Genomic DNA, 20500 nt, shown 5'->3' on the forward strand with positions numbered 1-20500 from the left:
ACTTATCATTTATAAACAATTCGTTTACTTTACTCAATAAATTATAACTTATTTTATGTTTAACAAAACTCAATGTGATCCGAAGTCTTTAGTAGTGAAGAGAAAAGGAAAACAACAACTCAATAAATGATTATTTGATAAACTAATAAACTTGATTAAATAATGATATCTTGCGATCCCAACTTATGCCAATGAGACAAATTTATAATACCCTTAAATGCTTAATTGATATATATTTAACTAACTAGTTAAATATTTGTCGATATAGAGAGATTAATAATTTTTACACTCATAACTATCTATATTTTATTAACTACGACCGTATCATCTATGTGTACAATTAGGAAGAAATAACTATATTTGACATGTAATATTGTGTAAATTAATAAAATTTTAGGATGAACAGATAAACTCACTAAAATATTTTCCCATGATCAAGGATATTAATATAGAAATTTCACTGTAAGAAAAAGAAAGAGGATTAAAGAAAAGAGTTTTCTATTTATTTTAAGTTTGGAAAGAGGAAAAAGAGATATCAAAATTATCTTTTTCGACTTTTTCGCTTCCAATATATTAAATTTTAGGAGAAATTCAGTTAGAAAAAACATATCAATATATCAATATTTTTCTTTCTTTATATATGTATGTGTCTATATATTGAGAATAATATTTAAAAATTACATTATTTTGTTAATTCTTTATTTGACATTTTGTTTTGGATATTCTTCTCAATTGAATACTTTTCAAAACTTTCTAAAAGTTGTTCAGAGATAACAATATTTATAATACATATTTTATATTTTACAACTTTTTCAATTTATCAATTAAATAGCACCACTTTTATTCATATTTTTTATTTTTCACATTATTTTTTTTATTTTTTTAATCACCATGTCAACACCAATAAAAAATTAGGAATTTATCAAAAATATCATTTTTTTTCTTCTTTTTTTTGCGATTTTACGATCTTTTGAAAAATTTGTAAAAATTACTAATTTTTGAAATATTTTTGCAAAAATAGGATCTGCAACTAGATGCAACTTCAGTCATTTATTGAAAAATATGATCGATCATTTATTGAAAAATAATATATTTATTTGATTTATAATTACTGAAAGTGATATTAAAATATAATTGATATTCATGGATTACGACTCACGAGTGTTAAATTTATCCAAACCTGCCCTTAAAATACCATAATTGAAGAACCCTGGGTACCAACGGGCAACGGGCAAATACCCATTTACAATGTGTTGTAAAACGACGACGTCGTCGAGCCTTAAAATTCACTACAACTGCTGAACAGCATTGTTATTGTAGCCAAAGTTTCCTTGAACATGATTACACTGAATCACTAGTATTTGCAAGCATTCATGAAATTGTCACAATGATTATGACAATTTCTGCATCATTTCACTATATATCATTACTACTGTTAATTAATTTTAATTTGATTTTCTCAGACTCAGTTTGTGAATTCACTCTAAGTGAAAACAACAAGGTCTATAACTACAAACTGGGATCGCCTATTTCCAATTATCCACATGGTGCTCGTAGTGAAGATGGGTACTCTCTCTCTCTCTCTCTCTCTCTCTCTCTCTCTCTCTCTCTCTCTCTCTCTCTCTCTCTCTCTCTCTCTCTCTCTCTCTCTCTCTCTCTCTCTCTCTCTCTCTCTCTCTCTCTCTCTCTCCCTCTCTCCCTCTCCCCCTCTCTCCCTCCCTCTGTATATATTTATCTGTGTGAGCTTGTTGAAGTTAAGTTGAAGGTTAATGTAGTTAGATTTGCGGTGAAAGTTTGGTCAATTTGGCGGAGTTGCTCCAAAATGACATTTAAGGAGGAATTGAGGACATAGCATGCTTTCATAATTTCGAAGAATGTGAATGGAGTCATATATGCTGTGTGATCTACTTATATCAGTTTAGATGTTGAGCATTTGAATTGAGTTTATTGTTAAATTAATGTGTTGTTTGTTTTCGTGTTTTGGTTATTTAATTGATTTAGGTTTTACAAAGTGGCGGTGAACGAGACAGTGCTTTGGTTTCAGGTTGGCTCTATCAGGTCACTGTTACATGCTTTGTTATTTTCTATTCTCTTGATAAGGGCCTATTTAATTGAGGTGTGCAAATGATTAGGAGTCTAATTGACTATTAGTTTATGTATCGACTAGTTGCAAAATCAGTGTTCTATACTCCTTCTGTAGTTCTGTAATATGTATCTACACAACAGTAATCAGGAAGCAGCTAGAGTCTAGGCAGACAATGGATAACTTTGTTGTTTAGTAAGTGTTTTTTTAAGGCAAAAAATGAAACACGCTAGGTGTAGTTTTACAAGAAAATAGACAAAATTTCAATATTTAAAATGCAACTCACAAATCTTAGACCGTGTTTGGCAATTAGCGGTTCGCGGATTGAATTAGATGTTTTAACTAGCTGATTGGAGTAGTTGTTTTGACTAGCAGATTGAATTAACTATTTCGCGTAAAATTGTTTGGCAAGTAGCCGTTTGATCAGCTTTTTGGACTTTAGCTAGACACATACCCAATCCTTTAATAAAAAAAAGCTTTTCCAAATAGCTTTTCGAAAATTAGCTGTTCAAACAGCTATTTTAATCCATTAACTACCAAACACTAATATAAGCGGATTTACATGGTCAAACCTCGAATATTGCTCAAACCTTTAATATTCTCCCAGACCTTTAACTTTCAAATGGGGCCATAGTATTAAATGAGTAGACATCACATAAGCTTAAGATGAGCAAATATTATTCTTCACAATAGAGCACAAACAGATTGGAAGCTCAACAAAATATTATTGCAGTGTTGCATATATCATATTTCATAGTCCTCTTTACTAATATATTTCATGGGTTGCACTCAAGAGAGAACCAATCCTTAATATGGAACCTTAGAACCACTAAGGTTGTGTTCACTTGGATTGAATGGAATGGTGGGTGAATGGAATGAATTTTGTACTCTAAAAATGGTATTGATTAAAGAAAATGTATATAATTTCATTCCTTCAATCATTCCATTCCTACTATTTTAACTATAATTCTAACCTATACGTTTTGGAAGGAATGCTCATTCCATTTCTACATCATGTATCCTTACAATCTTTCTCACAACAAATTTAAATACATTCATATTTTCTCACTATTATCTCATGCTTTCTTCTTTCTCCTTAAAACTTCTATATGACTTTTCATTTCATTCTCCCCTCATTCCATTCCATCCAAGTGAACACAGCCTAAGGTTTTGTTGCAGAACCCTAAATTTTAAATAGTTTTTCAGGATCTAAATGTAAATACATGTTTTTTGTATCATTGTGTGTGTTCAAAAATAATTTCAAAATAAAATACATAAACATGGCATTTTTTGCATGTGCAGTTTTGCTGCGGAACCCTAATCAATATTAAAAATAAGGCTAAAGGTTCTAAGGGTTCTTGGGCTAAGGGTTCTAAGAGGAACATGAGCCTTCATTTCATAATAACAAATTACAAAATATGTGAATATGTGAACAAGGTGTTGTAAAGTTGACCATCTAAATACAAAATTGTTGATTATCTTATAGGTATGTTTTGAGGAGTTATATAAGTTGCAACCACAGAGAAGCTGATCCCATGCATTCACTCGTTAAATAAATTGAAAAGAAAAGATAAATATACTTGTCACTAGACGAAGAGCTACAAGGACAGTTAGGATATATGTTTTAACTTATTACAAGTGTCCTGCCTTAATTTCGTTATTATTTTTGGTTTGGGCTGCCAAATTTTGGGATCAATCTTTATTTTTATTTTTGATTTTTTAAACATGTTGGCCAAAGTTTATTGTATTCCTATTATGCACAATTTGCCTCTTATCACTTCTCAACTCAGACCATGATTCCCGCACCTGTTACCCACCTCTTGCTTCTCATCGCCTCTCCTCTCAGGACATGAGGCGCCTGCCTCTCGCGCCTTTTACAACACTAAGACTTGTGTCGGAAATGTCTCGAGCATAAACTTGTGTATAACTGGCTAGATAAACAATTTGGAACAATGCACCTTCACTAATAATTTGAAAAACTTGCAAGTCTTAAAATATATTTCTCTAATTATAGATAATTTTGCACTTGGTCATTGGCCCTATACTCAATAGGCGTGTTTCATAAACGAATAGAATATATGTATTACTGGGCTGGTGTATCTTTTTACAACTTAGCAGGTATGCCTGACTAATACTATCACTTTAATACATGGTTTGGAGACTTTTCTAAGCCTCTGGCACTCATTGTGGATTTTTTTTTGATGAGTACAAAAATATGTAAAATTTATCAACTGCTAAGTTTGCTATTTTCTCTTTTAATGTTCATGTGGAACAGCTATGTGACATGATGATTTTCAACCATGGTCAACCTTCATGTTTGGGCTGCGAGGTTAGTGCTTTCCCTGTTCTATTTGGCATATATTAGTTTACACACTACTCCCTCCGTCCCAATTTATTTGTCTTGTTTGACTTTTTATGGTCAAATTGACCAAACTTTGATCGGTAATTAATAATTGTTCTTACATGATCCTGAAAAATCAAAAAATACATTTTAAAGTAGAATAGATATAAATTTTAGTAATATATTTTTTTATAATTTTTTCAATTATTTAGTGTATGTAAATATTAGTCAAGATTTGATCAATTTGACCACAAAAAGTCAAACAAGGCATATAAATTGGGACGGAGGGAGTAAGAAACAGCAGAACATCTTGAAGAAAAATTAGTGAGAAAATGATCTTTAGCATTATTCACTAAAACTAATGGCTGTTCCTGATGTGCTCTTGGTAAGCACAGTTACAACGTGTCAGCTATTTCTGTGGCATCTGCCCGCCTTGTACAAAATTTAGTTCTTTCTCACCTTTTATAAGTTCAAACCTTTAGAATCAATAGGACTTTCCAGCCATACTACTTAGAGAAAATTAAGACAAATCAAAAGTAATTTTGTGTAATGTTATATGCTGCAGTTCATAATAGTTTGTACTTCTTAAAGAAAAGCCGATAGGTTTCTATCATTTACATTTGTCAATAATTCATAATCTGGAAGCTCTAAACATGACAACCTGTAAAGAAACCCAAAGAGACTTGGATTGGGCAAATAATATAGGCTTTAGGAGCCTGTTACACATACACACACGCACACACACGCATATGTTTGTATTAGAGTTGGATTTGGAAAGTAATACATATTTTGTAGAGTGTGTATTGAATTAGGAAAAAAAATGCTTAGGTTTGTTGTATATAGCTATACATATTGTTTTTGAGTTAGCTTATTATTGTTCAGATTATTGAAATAGGAATACAGTTTTGTGTCTTAAGTCCAAACCCTCTGATACCCTTTTCCCTATCACAAGCTAGGATAAGATTAGCTCTTACCATGTTGAGCTGCAGTAATGGCGTGCACTTGCACAGTTTGGAAACACTCCTAAGATGTTCGAGTTATCACCAAACTCTTTCCCAGAGCGTAACTGCCCTATTCTCTGCGGTGGGAGTTCAAGAGTTTTCTCTTCCCCGCATAAAAAGTCTGACTACATTAAAATAATATGTAAAACATATATATATAAAGAAGATATAAAAGATGTTTGAGTTTTCTTTGTTATCATAGTGGACTTGCCAGTTCTTGTCCTAGCCAGCTATGAGTAAATAACATCATGCCAATTCATTTAATGACGTGATACAGTTAAAAGAGTAGTACCTCCACATCATTTTTAATTTTGGTTTTGCTTTAACCATTTAATGAATTTTGAATTTTATTCTAATATGAACATTCTGGGGTACTTCTCTTGTGTGTTACTATCTCCGAGATAATGTTTATAGCGGTGTGACTAGCAGTATAATTTTTAGAGATTTGAGATCTCTCTATAATACTTTCTTAGTGCGAGCATTGTTTCTCTGCATGCCTCCTAGTAGAAGTGTCTACTAGTGTAGGTCTTATATTTAATTAATTAGAGTACTTCAATCTTGTACTTATAAAAGGGTTTACTTATTACTGGTTTTGGTATTATAATTCATGTAGGGTTGTTACAAGTCTAGTATTTAACTGCAGTACTTAAATCTCAACTGTTCTTCCACAGGCTTTACCTTGATGGCAGTTTTGATGTTTTATATTTTGTAGGGCTGTGGAGGGCCATCACATTGTGGAATGGGTTGCAGTGCACTTGTTTCTAATAATTTGGGAGGTAAGATCTATTCATGAGCATCCACTACCAACAAGCTGCTTTAAAATAGCTACCTCTTGATTATCCACTTATTCGACATATTTTTAATTGCAGGCTATCATGTATGTACATCTGTTGGGAATACCTCAAGCATGACAATTGATCTTATTGGTAAGGTGTTGTCTTTTTATAAAATGTTACCAATTTTTTTCTCCTTCTGTTACCTTCCTTTTAAAATAGTTTTATAGATAATTTACTATTTGCATTTGTTTCAATGATAGTAAGGGATTAAATATAGGGTGTTGATGGCTTTGCAAAACCTAGAGTCAGAAATTTTATGAGCTTGACTCAAATTTCAGTATATTATTATTTTTTATCCACGTGCAAATTTGATTAAGGATAAACTAAACTCACTAATGGTTTTTACCGGTGAGGACATGCAGATAAAAGGACTCCCCATGCTGGTGTGATCGTTAAGATGTCTAGTGGCCTGCCTTACTGTTCTCTTTCTGTCTCTGTGATCTGTGATTCCAATGAAGTTCAGGTCACAATGCAGTTTCTTAGGAATTATTTGTTATATAATATGTGACTGTACATGGTTGAAATGGTTGTGATCAATATATAATGATTATGCAGGGGCCTCTCACGTTGAATAGAAGTGGGAAATGTGATTATGTAAGTGCTTTGTTTCCTTAACTACTTCCATAATTTTTCTCTAAACAAAAGACCTATGTGTATATGTATATACATGCACAAGGAGATATATACAGAGAGAGGAAACAGTTATGAAAATTGATAAAGTGAGTAGAGGGAGATAAAGAAATTCTCAGTTTTTGTGTGCTGATTTATGAATGCTAACTAGGGCAAGCACATGGACTTCTGCAAGCCCCGTGCCTATGTGTGTGCATTACATATTAAACATCATTTAATATCTGCCTTTTTATTTAAATTTAATTTAAGTAGCGAGCCCATAATTTCACCTATTTGAAACAAATATATATTAATTTAGAACAAATAGTTAAATATCTCCTAAATTAATATTTAATACAGAAGTTTTTTCTGTATTAACCTATTTAAAACAAATATTTACTCTTTAGGTACTCCTGTGTTGATATCTATGCATGCATTCTATGTTAATAACTCCTCTGCCGAATTGGTTGTCAAACAATAGTCAGTAGATTATCTGTATCTTGATGTTTTTACTGTTCAAATTTAATTTTTTTTTTTTAACAGGCTACCCAATTTAAGCATCCTGCTGGTTGTGCAACAATTGTATCTGCACATGGTAAAGGATGGGGCTGGTTTGTTACCCTTTTAACCATGTAAGTGGTTTTTCCTAAAGCCGTACCAATCAGTCAATCACCAGAATCAAAAGGAGTTTACTTACTCTACGGTTTAAATAATTTCAGTATTTTGTGCCTCTTTGGAGCTTATCTAGTAGTTGGTGCTGTGTATCGATACTTCTTCCTGCACATTCGTGGAATAGATGTACGTTTTCTTTCTCAAGTCTTTCTGTTACTCATTTGTTCTTGTACAGAGTACATGCCGGTCCAATCAAATACTTGTATTGTAATTTGTAAGGCCTGCCTCACCCATATTATATACCAAGTAAATCCATCACCATACTACTAGTGGTTTCAGATTAACATTTCATCGGGTTATATGCATGTCTCAACTCTCAAATTATAGTAGAGTCACGATACAGTTTCTATATGACCAATAGCCATTGCTAGGTAGAGAAATGAATGAATCCTAGGGAGTGCTATTTCATGATAGAATGTGATACGTCCACAAATATGTTGGTTTTTGGAAGGTACATTCTTGTGTAGGAATATAAAAGCATTCATCTTTTGCCACAAATAACTTAACTTCTTATGAGTATACGTGGGTAATTATGTATTTACTATCTAGAACTAGAGTTTTGTGTTATACCTGTAATGTAGTAAATATTACACACAAGTTAAGCCAGATCCCAAAATCGTGAATGCTTTTAAAATTGGTTTCCTGCAAGTTAGTATATGTCAAAACTCTCTGTACTAATTAATATGAGATATGGCCATGGTTATATTTTGATTTACACCAGAAAGTTGTCTGTTTATATAAGTATAAAATAGTAAAAAATTATTAATAATTCGAATGTAGTTATGTTGAAATTCACTTTTGATAAAATTTGTATAAGACTAGTGCAATTTTTCATTGTTCGGTTATGATTGCTTCAATGAGACCCATTCTAACCTTTTTTGGCATATATATTCTGCCCCTCTTTGTTACAGATCATACCCAATTTGGAATTTTGGGCCAGCTTACCACATACTGTCCAGGTATGGAATCTGTTGGATGTTATAGTTATTCTGCTTCCTGTTAAAAGAGGCTTGTCGACTCAAATATGATAATTTGGAAAGGGGCGTGTATACATCTTTTAGTCACCTGTATCAAAATTTTATGTTCTTCTGGAGTCTTGAGTAACTAGAGGATTAGGTAGTGGATATAATAAATACCTGTGAGATCTCTAGTACGTCCTGTCCTCCTGGGAGTTAAAAAATACTACCATTTTGCTTTACTCAGCTTTTAATTTGTAGAATGGTTGATAAATTGAAGCTCCCATAAGTCTTCACTTAATTTGTATGAGATATCTCTTGAAGTTATCATCTAATTTTCTCAAAATCATGGAATGGATGGATAAAATAAATAATTTCTTGCAGTGGTAAGTAGCAGCAGATTCTGGAATTCAAAATTCTGAATCTACAACAGTACTACTATGCTTAATGTCTTTATCTCCAGGAAGGCATGGTAAATGGAGATGCAATGAGTACGTGTGTGTGTTTTGGGGTGGGGGGATAATTTGTTCACTACTTGTTTATTAGCACGGAAGATGCAATATCTTATAGTGGAGATGTCCTATCTGAACCAACAAAAGGTTGAATGGGGCCTACAGATGTATAGAACAATAGGTCTAGAATGTACTTGTGAGTCCGCAGCATCCCTATAGAAATGCCTAAAGTCAAAGGGAGAGGAAGTGTAACCAAAATACATCTACAATCTATATAATTGTGATGTGGGGACTTCTAGCATGTTGGTTGTTGCTACTTACCATAAAGCATTACGTCTGTAATTGTGGTTTTAGTCTAATTGGGTAATTGGCTGCATTTGCATCACTACATTTTCTTAAGTTTATGGGTTTAATTGGGTTTTAGACTCTATCATTATTGTTCAGCAATGTACGTGATATGTTTCTAGCAGAGAATATTTAGTCATACCACATATGCTTTAAGTGATATACTCCATGTTTCTTCTGTCCAAAAGAAAACACATCTTTCTACTATGCAGCCAACACTAACTAGAGTATTATGTTTATCTTCTGTATGCAGGGTTTATTTATGTCTTTAGTACGGAGATTTAGAGGACCTTCTGAAGGGTACCGAAGCTCCTACTCTCCTGTCAACTTTTGAGTAACCTAATCTTTAGTTCAACCACTAGGCAAATCGAAAGCATGAAGCATTTCACTGTAGATTTGAGATGGTTCACTCAATATTGATCTTTTTGTGCAAGTACAAATTATTGATGCAATTCTTTGTAATATCTTGAAAGAACAAAAACTGTTTAGTTATAATCTTTGATTTGGAGTGTATCAGAAGAGAAAAAAAGGAATATTCACATTATAATCTTTAACAAAGCATCTCCATGTATGTATTCTAAAGTTTAGCAAGACCACCAAGCTATATTCGAGGATCAAACTTCTTCATTTTACCGATTTCGTCTTTCTTACGCTCTATATATGTTATATATAAGGGTCTTTCCGGTGTGCCCATGGCCCATGGGCACACACTAGCATCTGCTTTTTACTTAGGTGGAGGATTTTGATTGGTAGAGATTTTTGTGCATGCAGGAGGCCATCATTATTAATGAGATGAAAATCAATTGAAATCCACCACTTAAGTATAAAGTAGCGGTACACACTAGAAAACCCGTATATGTATATATGAATTTACTGTATTGGCTTACTGCCAAATATGAGGATGAAGGTTCAGGCACAGCCCCTGTGCATTTCTAAGGGAAAAAGGGACTACACAGCCCTCCGATTGCAGGTAATATTTTGTTTGTTTTTCAGTTGGCATAAGATAATTGCCCAAATAATAGAGTTTGAAGTCTTTATGTTTTAAAGATATCAAAGGAGAACAGACAAATATGGAAGAAAGGGCGAGAAGGCATCCACAGTCAGTCTGACAGACCACAACTGTCCTGGGAGTAAATTTGGCCTAATGTACTTGTAAGCATATGTTTTCAGTCAAATTCTTTTTAAACTTTATATGCATATATTTTGTACTTTGACGATCCAAACAACAAAAAATTATCCTTTTATATATGACAGCCCACAATATTTTCTACCTGTTTAGTGGTTACCATGGAAACTAGGGAAACAAACATGAATCCAGTTTCACTATACCGCCAGTGTACTATATAATATTCGTTTCTTGAATTCTTTCCATATTGTATCCATATAGTATGTTCCCCCTGTTCTGAGTTTCATGAGAGGGTCCACTGTATTTATATGGAAAATACTTTGGATTTCTTAAGTAATTAGTGGCATCGACAAATGTATAGATCAACAAATTGCAAAGTTGTATATGAATTAACACAGCTTAATGACAATCTGACTAGGGGTGAACATGGGTTGGGTTGGGCGGGTTTTTGGAAAAAAACGACCCAACCCAATTAGTTCGGGTTAATAAAAACTTAACCCGTTAACTGAAAAAAATTTATCTAACCCAACCCTACCCAACCCAATTAATTCGGGTTGGGTCGGATTGGTTTGGGTTAAACTTGCGAAAATCATAATAAATAAAAATTTAGTCATTCATCGCGACAGGAAAAAAAAATACTCACTCGCACACCGGTAGCTAGTAACAGTCGGCATACATATTTATAGTTACTCAGTTTCTATGAATCATTCACCAATATTAATCGATGCGTAAGTTTTTAATCGAAGAGGGAAGCCTATTACATTGGTGAAACATTTGAACAATGGTGAAATAATAGGAAATTGTTGTATACACACTCAGTTATGAACTCTTATTTACAAGGTGTATATCAGTTCATTAACAAATTATTAACCATGTTCAAATTCCAAAAATCATCATTTACATTTTATAGTTATCGAGATACTTAAAATTATTCATATTGCTGTTGTAAATGTATAGACACACCCTAGATAAATCAAATTTAGATTAAAGATTGATTGAGATAAACTAAAAAATATAAAATAGATATGTAAATATTATATATATGTATATATATATATATATATATATATAATCGGGTTGGGTTGGGTTAGTTCAGGGTTAAAATCTGTAAAACCCTGACCCAACCCAATTTAATCGGGTTTTTTAAAAATTAACCCATTTATTTTTCGGTTTTGAACGGGTCGGGTTAATCGGCCTAAAAAAAGGTCGGTTTGGGTTGGGTTAGCGGGTTGAATGGGTTTATGTTCACCCCTAAATCTGACCACATATATATAATGTTCTTTAATTTTGATCATATAGTTGGAAATATGTAATTAAATAGTACTTTTTGTAGATTTGAAACGGCAAGACTCTCAGAGTTCGATGTGTAGTGTTATGTAACTTAGATTGGTAATGCAGTAGAAACTGTTATAGCCAAATTTGGCTAGGTCCTTGTTGGGCCAAGTATGTACTTAGTTTAACTAAGTAAGACATGAATTGGGCTAAGAGTCCTATATAAAGGAAGGACGCGTCCTCCTGCTTATAAAGGGAGGACGCGACCGACCCTTGAAGAGACTAGTTTGAACGGAAGGGCGCAGCCCTCCGTGACGCGACTGATCCGCCGATGTTGCGTATCTTAATGAAGAGGACGCGTCCTCCGCGTCGGAAGGAGGGATGTGTCCTCCAGGTCACACGTGTCCCATGAAGAGGAGGCGTCCTCCTGCTTATAAGGGGAGGATGCGATCGACCCTTGGTGTTGCGTGAAGAGGAGGCGTCCTCCTGCTTATAAAGGGAGGATGCGACCGACCCTTGGTGTTGCTTGAAAAGGACGCGTCCTCCGAGTCACAAGGAGGGACGCCTTACTTGAGAGTGTTGATGGAGAGACGCGACCGACCTCCGTCCACCCACGTCCTGTAATATGTGGAGGAGGGCACGCCCTCTTCGGAGGTGACCGAGGGGCGCGTCCCTTGTAAGAAGTTGACAATGAGATGAAGACTGTTGTCGAGTATTTTCAAGAGTATCGTTCGCAGGGAAGGACTAATATCAATACCAATTTCGAGTCTTTTATCTCTTGTAATTCAGAAGTGTGGAGAAGAATTTGGTGGGTTTTTCTATCAACTAATTAATATAATAAATAAATAAATATAATAAATATGAGAGAAAACAACCCAAGAATTAGAGTTCTTCAATGGCTATCATGAATGTCTAATTTATGTCTCTTGATTGCTAAAAACAATCCTTCTAATATTTATAAACTCCTCTCCCAAGGTAGATTATAATGCCTACAATTATCCATTAAAAGCCACTCCCATGGTCAATCAAAGAACACTTGTAAACTATTAAGAACCAAGGATTTTATGTCTCACAATTCTCATATTAATCTCCCGATCTAATACTCAAATTGTGTCCATCATATCATGTACTAGAATTATAACTCCTCTCCCGATTCGTTATAACTCCTAGAGATTCAATTAAAAGTTAGCTACTCTTTTAATTGTATAAAGCGCTCAATGACAGATTAACAAATCAAGAGAAAACACAATCCAACTAAACAAACATAATAAGCCAAAGAATACTACCTAACTCTTGGATCAAAGAATTAGCTACTCATGAATAGGTGAAACAAATATATATTTATACCACAAACCATGAGAGTAAGAATTTAAGTACAAAGAATACAACTTGATGAAAGTGCTTGAAGTCCGGATGAATCCCTTCACTCCTTCTTCCAATCTCTCTCTCACAAGTGTTTCTCTCCCTTTTCTCTCTAAAAGGCTATCTCTATATTATTCTATATGATACAAAGTTAGTTGTCTCTAATCTCTATCAAAACCCTAATATATATATATGAGTTTTCTTAATTTACAAGAAAATAAAATAATATCCTAAAGCGAGTTGGATTCTTATGCTGAAATTCGTAGGCTGCTGTTCAGGCCTGATTCTGGGCTGATCCAGTTAGATTTTGATATCTGGACCACCTTAAACTTGTAGAGAATTTCAATATCTTCGCGTGGGCTGTTGAATCGCCCAATTCTGACATCCAGAACTCAAGTTACGGCCCAAACAAGATTTTCTTCGCTGGCTATCCATAAAGTCCGAATTTCCATCTGATTAAACTCAAATAAGCTTGATTTAATCCAACTTTAGGAATATTTATTTTCCTGAAATTAAACACTTAAAATCAATTAGTAACATCCCGATTATTTACAAAATACTAAAATTATGGGAATAAAATCATATAAAAACATATATAAATATATGCTCTATCAAATATCCCCACACTTAGTCTTTTGCACGTCCTCGGGCAAATAAAATAAATAACACTAACACCTAATAGATATATACCACTTTCGTAGGTGATCACGGTTGCATTTGGCATATGCAACAAGCCCTTTAAACCCCTAGGCAGCCCTAGTGGACGAGTAAGGTCTCGTGAGGGCCTATAGCGAATGTACCCACAAAATCCATCTAGCTCATGTAATAATAATATAGATGACCACAAGAACACAAGCACAGAGTGCAACTACATGAATGCAACTAATAAATGTAAATGTATTGATCCCAATAATAATAGTATATTCCAAGTTAGTGATAACCATCAGAATATGCAACAAGTTTAGACACATCAAGCTCACACCGCAATAAAACCACTTGGTGAACACAAGTACAGAGTGTGCGTGTGTGCCTAGCTTAACAACATGCTCTTCTTTGAATCAAGAACAGAGACACACAAGTTTCAACATGACTAGTCATGCGAGTTAATAGCTCCCAACTTGATTACTAGAATAAATCTTAAACACTTCGTTACTTAGCACTAGCTATCATTCAAGTTTACAAGGGATTTCCATGTCTTCTTTTTATTTCTATAATACTACTATATATAAATCTTTTTTTCCCCACATGATCGGTCTAAGATTGGGACGCTCCTCAGGGTAAGTGAGTTACGACCACCAAAAGACTTCACAAGCTCTTTTTTTTCTTTTTTTTTTTTAAAGTCAAGTAATTCTCCAGTAATCAAGGATAATGAAAAGTCACCAAGAAAATTATATTTTCAGTACAATTGCACTTAATACTAGCACAAGTACATGGGTCGTCCCTTTCATTTTCGCCACCCATTGATCTCAAAGGAGTACTTGATACTTTATTGATTTTTTCTTTTTTTTTTTTCTCTTTTTTTTTTGAAGAAAACATTTACACCCCACAATCACCTCAAACTCAAGCATTTACGTAATAAGCTCAAAAGGGAATAGTCAAAATTCTAATCATCAACAAGCGGCTACCCCTCAAGAAGCAAGTATATCTAAGTCAATTCAATATTTAAGAGCAAAATAAGCTTGTGTCAATAAATAAGCTATGCACTAGTGACACTACACATGTAACATCGCTAATATGTGATCATAGCAAGAATTAATCAAAAACAAGCTGCACATAGTATCATCAACTTGGACTATTACATGGGATCATGCTATGTTATGTCATGCAATGAAACTAACATGTAATGCAATTATATGAACTAATGTATGCAATGTATGAGTGTTTATCCTAGCATGATATGATCATCTAACTATTTTACAAGGCTAGAATTATTTTTGATTTTTAAATTTTATAATTTTTTTTTATATTATAACATACTATTGAGAGCACATCCCCACACTTAAATGAGTCTATGTCCTCAATGACACACTAATACTCCTCCTATAAATAAAAGGAAAGTAAGAATACTCCCCTATGCAAACACATGAAGTGCCGTTTGAAAAATAAGCGAAGTGTGTTGCCTCTAAGTCGATGCACCGCTGGCACCTTAACCATGCCCATGGTGCAAATCATTCTGCCCGGACTTCATAAACTGACCTTCTGGACCTTAAAATCCGATCTCCACCGTTCAGAATTTAGATATTAGTGTAAGGAAGATGCTGTCCAATATTCAGGACGATCCGACCGTTGGAACTCCGGGAAACGCAAAAACAATGCAGCTGATGCAACCAGAAAAATTGCTGCGAATTTTTTTATTTTTGCACCTGTAACAACCACTTCAAACAAACACATCAAGGTAACTTGTGGGAGTAAAAACAAATCAAAATCTACCTAATATTATAATCATGGGTTGCCTCCCAAGAAGCGCTTGTTTATTGTCATTAGCTCGACTTATTCACAAACAAGTAGCAAAACTAATGTGGTGAAAAAGCAAATAAGTGCACATATCTACGAATCAATAATATAATTATGATGTGCAAATATATATATGGTCCAAAAACATATAAGAAAATTAAAATGGACCACACTTGCTCAAGAGACCTCGTAAAATCAAAGTAGCTAGAAAAGTCGTCAGAATAATCATCATAAGTACGACTCATAAACTCTTCCCAGACTGGATCCTTATACTCCAAAGCAAAATTATCAAGTATCACATTCTTCTCAAGTATAATTGGAAACTCATCAATTTTTATCTCATCTACCAATTCGTTGAGCACAACATTATCTTCTAAATTTGGTAGAACTTCAGCTACATCCAATATATCACTTTCAAGCAAGGGACAATTGTCATCTAGACAAGTAGATTTATCAGACACTAAATTTTCATCAGTTGCTAAATAAGTATCATGACAAAGTGGGAAGTCGACACAAGGAGGAATTCTAAAACAACCATTATGCATCACAAGTTGAACGTCCATAATAAACGTATTTCTTTTAGCATTCTCCTCGTACCAACTTATCGAATCTTGACATATTATATCAGTCTTATTAGCAACCTCAAATTTTGGTTGATCAATATGTGCAAAAAGTCCCATAGACATTAAAGAAGAATTGTAATCAATTAAGCTTCTATCAATATCATAACATGGATAAGGATCATAAAATTGATTTTCAGATGCATATGAAAAATCAGTGTTAGGTGGGTATGGAGGATAATATGAGTTGCAACAATCAAACGATTTCACCTGATACGCATTAAAATTCTGAAAAGAATTATAATCTTGATATCGTTCTTGATCATTGTTGAAATTCTGAGCGTTATTCCAACCAAAATTGTAATCCATGACGTCTCTTTAGCTCGCACTCTTTTTGTATCTACCTCAAAGAACCTGTAGACACACCAAAAACAACAAAAGAAAGAAAAATAATAATATACAACAATAAAATCTAAACCACAAAAAACAATTAACCTAAAATCAGTATTGCTGCCTTCCCCGGCAGCGGCGCCAATTTGTTGTCGAGTATTTTCAAGAGTATCGTTCGCAGGGAAGGACTAATATCAATACCAATTTCGAGTCTTTTATCTCTTGTAATTCAGAAGTGTGGAGAAGAATTTGGTGGGTTTTTCTATCAACTAATTAATATAATAAATAAATAAATATAATAAATATGAGAGAAAACAACCCAAGAATTAGAGTTCTTCAATGGCTATCATGAATGTCTAATTTATGTCTCTTGATTGCTAAAAACAATCCTTCTAATATTTATAAACTCCTCTCCCAAGGTAGATTATAATGCCTACAATTATCCATTAAAAGCCACTCCCATGGTCAATCAAAGAACACTTGTAAACTATTAAGAACCAAGGATTTTATGTCTCACAATTCTCATATTAATCTCCCGATCTAATACTCAAATTGTGTCCATCATATCATGTACTAGAATTATAACTCCTCTCCCGATTCGTTATAACTCCTAGAGATTCAATTAAAAGTTAGCTACTCTTTTAATTGTATAAAGCGCTCAATGACAGATTAACAAATCAAGAGAAAACACAATCCAACTAAACAAACATAATAAGCCAAAGAATACTACCTAACTCTTGGATCAAAGAATTAGCTACTCATGAATAGGTGAAACAAATATATATTTATACCACAAACCATGAGAGTAAGAATTTAAGTACAAAGAATACAACTTGATGAAAGTGCTTGAAGTCCGGATGAATCCCTTCACTCCTTCTTCCAATCTCTCTCTCACAAGTGTTTCTCTCCCTTTTCTCTCTAAAAGGCTATCTCTATATTATTCTATATGATACAAAGTTAGTTGTCTCTAATCTCTATCAAAACCCTAATATATATATATGAGTTTTCTTAATTTACAAGAAAATAAAATAATATCCTAAAGCGAGTTGGATTCTTATGCTGAAATTCGTAGGCTGCTGTTCAGGCCTGATTCTGGGCTGATCCAGTTAGATTTTGATATCTGGACCACCTTAAACTTGTAGAGAATTTCAATATCTTCGCGTGGGCTGTTGAATCGCCCAATTCTGACATCCAGAACTCAAGTTACGGCCCAAACAAGATTTTCTTCGCTGGCTATCCATAAAGTCCGAATTTCCATCTGATTAAACTCAAATAAGCTTGATTTAATCCAACTTTAGGAATATTTATTTTCCTGAAATTAAACACTTAAAATCAATTAGTAACATCCCGATTATTTACAAAATACTAAAATTATGGGAATAAAATCATATAAAAACATATATAAATATATGCTCTATCAAAGACCAAGGGCGTGCCTTTAACGGGGTGTCCTCGCCTCCCCGGGGGCGCGACCTCATGTTAAAGAAGGACCTGTCTGATGTGTTGTAAGAAGGCTCTTCTTATGGGAGAGTGTACATTCGCTGAGACAACCCTTCCGAGGGAGACGAAGACCGTCCCTCCGGGGATAGGAAGACCTACCCCTCCGGGGGGGATATGACGACCCCTCCGGGGGATACGACGACTCTTCCGAGGTGTTGTAGCCGTTTTTGTATATCATGTGGAGGGGAGGACGCGCCCTCCCCAGACATGGCCCGGGAGGTGCGGTCTCTTGTCCAGTAAGGAGGATTGAAGACAAGATAAGGGATGGACGCGCCCTCCCCAGACATGGCCCGGGAGGTGCGGTCTCTTGTCCAGTAAACAGGGATGAAGACGGGAATTGGGAAGGACACGTCCTCCCTATCAGGGCGCGTCCTTTGACTCAGAAGAGGCATAGTTATGAAATACATGATGAAAGAAAGAGGATGAGTGAGTCTCCGTGACGACCCTTCCGAGGGATATGAAGACTAGTTACCAAGCTCATTTGGTAGTTATCAGGCTCATCTGATAGTTCCCGGGCTCATCCGGGCATGATCTACAATCCTCAATCCTGCTATCTGCCGAGTTAACCCTCGTGTGGGGGCTTGAGGTGATCATGGCTCTTGAAGGCCCTCCGGGGTAACACGAAGGCCGATCATATGTCTGGATCCTGTATTCTGGTGAGTTAGCCCTCATCGGGGGATTGAGACGATCGTGTAATTTGGCTCCTTGTCTACCTTGTTTGAAGATGAAGACCTCACCGAGAGGTGAGGACGTGTCCCTGCACCTCGAGGGGTTAGTCATGGCTCCCCCAGATAACTTCTCCATAAGAGTCGTGGACTCGTGGTAGATGCTATCTCTCGTAGTGGAGATATCGTTGAATCCGTGATCTATTTGGATTAGGAGTCTGAGGTAGTCATACTCAAGACTAATTCTAACAGGAGTAGGATTTTCCAAGATGGGCCTTCGGCCTATCTCCGACCTTATTGCCAAGAGGCCTAGTCCTGATCAAACTAGGACTCCTGGTTCCATAGAACTACGTATGGCTTGATCCCCTATAAATATAGGGGTACGTAGGCACATTGGGGGATCATGAGTTGAGAGCACGTGAGACCAACTCAAAACCCTAATCTCAGCCACCCCCTAAAACAAACAACCACCACTCTCCGGCAACCAAAACCACCGTCACAGATCTTGATTCCGGCTATGAACCTCATCTTTGTTGATTACCAAATTCCTCTATCAACAGAAACTAATAGGACTTCATATCACAAGAAAATACATATATTGTTATTGATTCAGCGAGTAACAGATGAATATCTGCTGAACCATAATCAAGGAATAACACTAGAAAATTATTAGTTTAATATAGGAAGACCTGATAGTCTTTTAAAATATGTACATATATAATTTTTTTAAGAAATAAGTGACTTGTTTATACAAATAAAAAATATTAAACAAATGTTAAATATATAATTAAAAATATGAAAATATGATTTTTCCGCCGAAAATTTGATTGAGAGGATAAAAACCGATTCCCCACACAAATATATCATCATCCTAGTTAATGCAGATTAGCTATTTTACACATGCAGCCGTAGATTAGCTATTTTACACCTGCAGCCTTATAGTACGACACTTCTCACGTGGGAAGTGTCCAGGAAGTACACAAATCAAACCATACTGGATAGCAAATATTATAATATCTTACATTCTTACCGAATACGATAACTACGCAAACTCACCTCCCAAGTTATTCAAGCTCCAGCTATATTACACAAGTGAAGTAAATCACTTCTCATATCTAGGAGGTTCTTAGAATATACACACAGCTAGTGCATGCGTGTAAAGATACACACATGACACAACCCTATAGTACCTCATGCACGAGAGGCTTGCCTTTCAGCATCTCTCTGATTCCCCACAGCTCGAACACGAAGATGAAGCTCGATAGCAGACGCAAAGAACCTGAGTTTCTGATGAGCGGACTCCAGTTTCTCCAAAACGTAACAAACAGTCATTTCTCTTAAATCATTAGCCTCTTGGTACAATGCTTCCATTGGTGATTTGAGCTGGGCCGCAACAAAGTACCCGTCCTCAGATGGCATTGCCACAGAGTCATGAATCGCAGCCAATGCAGACATCAGCCTTCTCTCTTCCCCTTTTATGTGCTCACGAAACTCTTCCATTTCCTCCTTTTTATCCTCACTTATGTCCAACACCGTCTTAGACACGAGGCGTAGCACCTGAGACGGCTTGTACCCCCGATCCATAACAAGGAAAGCTGCAGAGTGTTTAACCAAGTTGGTGAAATGATCAGAAACACGTCCATATTAGCTAGTTCTGATTTCATTTCATAGTACTCCCGGTAATGACTCAATATCCTGGTGACTAGAGCATTACAACTGGTTTCCTCCTGGTCATGCTGTTGATTGATTTCGCGAAGATAGTTTTCTAGACGTTGCAACCAGCCTTCAAAGAAGGTTATGAAGGTGTTGAGGAAATGGTTTGTCTGGCTCATACTGTGAGGAAATATTTAGGGTTGTGGATGAAGAGAAATGAGAT

The 20500-nt window shown here is 35.1% G+C and overlaps 2 protein-coding genes across 3 annotated transcripts; one reads left to right on the forward strand and one right to left on the reverse strand.

Annotated features, from left to right (window-relative positions):
* Positions 1–1243: 1243 nt before the first annotated feature.
* LOC108214095 (uncharacterized) lies at positions 1244–9927 on the forward strand. Of its 2 annotated transcripts, none has more exons than XM_017385890.2 (11): positions 1244–1566; positions 2002–2044; positions 4359–4412; positions 6138–6201; positions 6295–6351; positions 6624–6724; positions 6817–6855; positions 7414–7502; positions 7590–7668; positions 8454–8501; positions 9549–9927. In XM_017385890.2, exons 1-11 carry the CDS (start codon positions 1388–1390, stop codon positions 9627–9629), a joined length of 834 nt encoding a protein of 277 aa, XP_017241379.1. In that variant the 5' UTR covers positions 1244–1387; the 3' UTR covers positions 9630–9927. The 2 variants fall into 2 exon arrangements, with proteins under 2 accessions (XP_017241379.1, XP_017241380.1); XM_017385891.2 differs by having other exon boundaries at positions 1317–1566; positions 2002–2058; positions 9549–9853.
* A 9888-nt stretch (positions 9928–19815) lies between these two features.
* LOC108214096 (uncharacterized) lies at positions 19816–20208 on the reverse strand. Its single transcript, XM_017385892.2, has one exon. The coding sequence runs from the start codon at positions 20206–20208 to the stop codon at positions 19816–19818; it is 393 nt and encodes a 130-aa protein (XP_017241381.2).
* Between the last annotated feature and the right edge of the window lie 292 nt (positions 20209–20500).

The sequence above is a fragment of the Daucus carota genome, chromosome 3 (genome assembly GCF_001625215.2).
Source record: "Daucus carota subsp. sativus chromosome 3, DH1 v3.0, whole genome shotgun sequence".
Classification (NCBI taxonomy): domain Eukaryota; kingdom Viridiplantae; phylum Streptophyta; class Magnoliopsida; order Apiales; family Apiaceae; genus Daucus; species Daucus carota.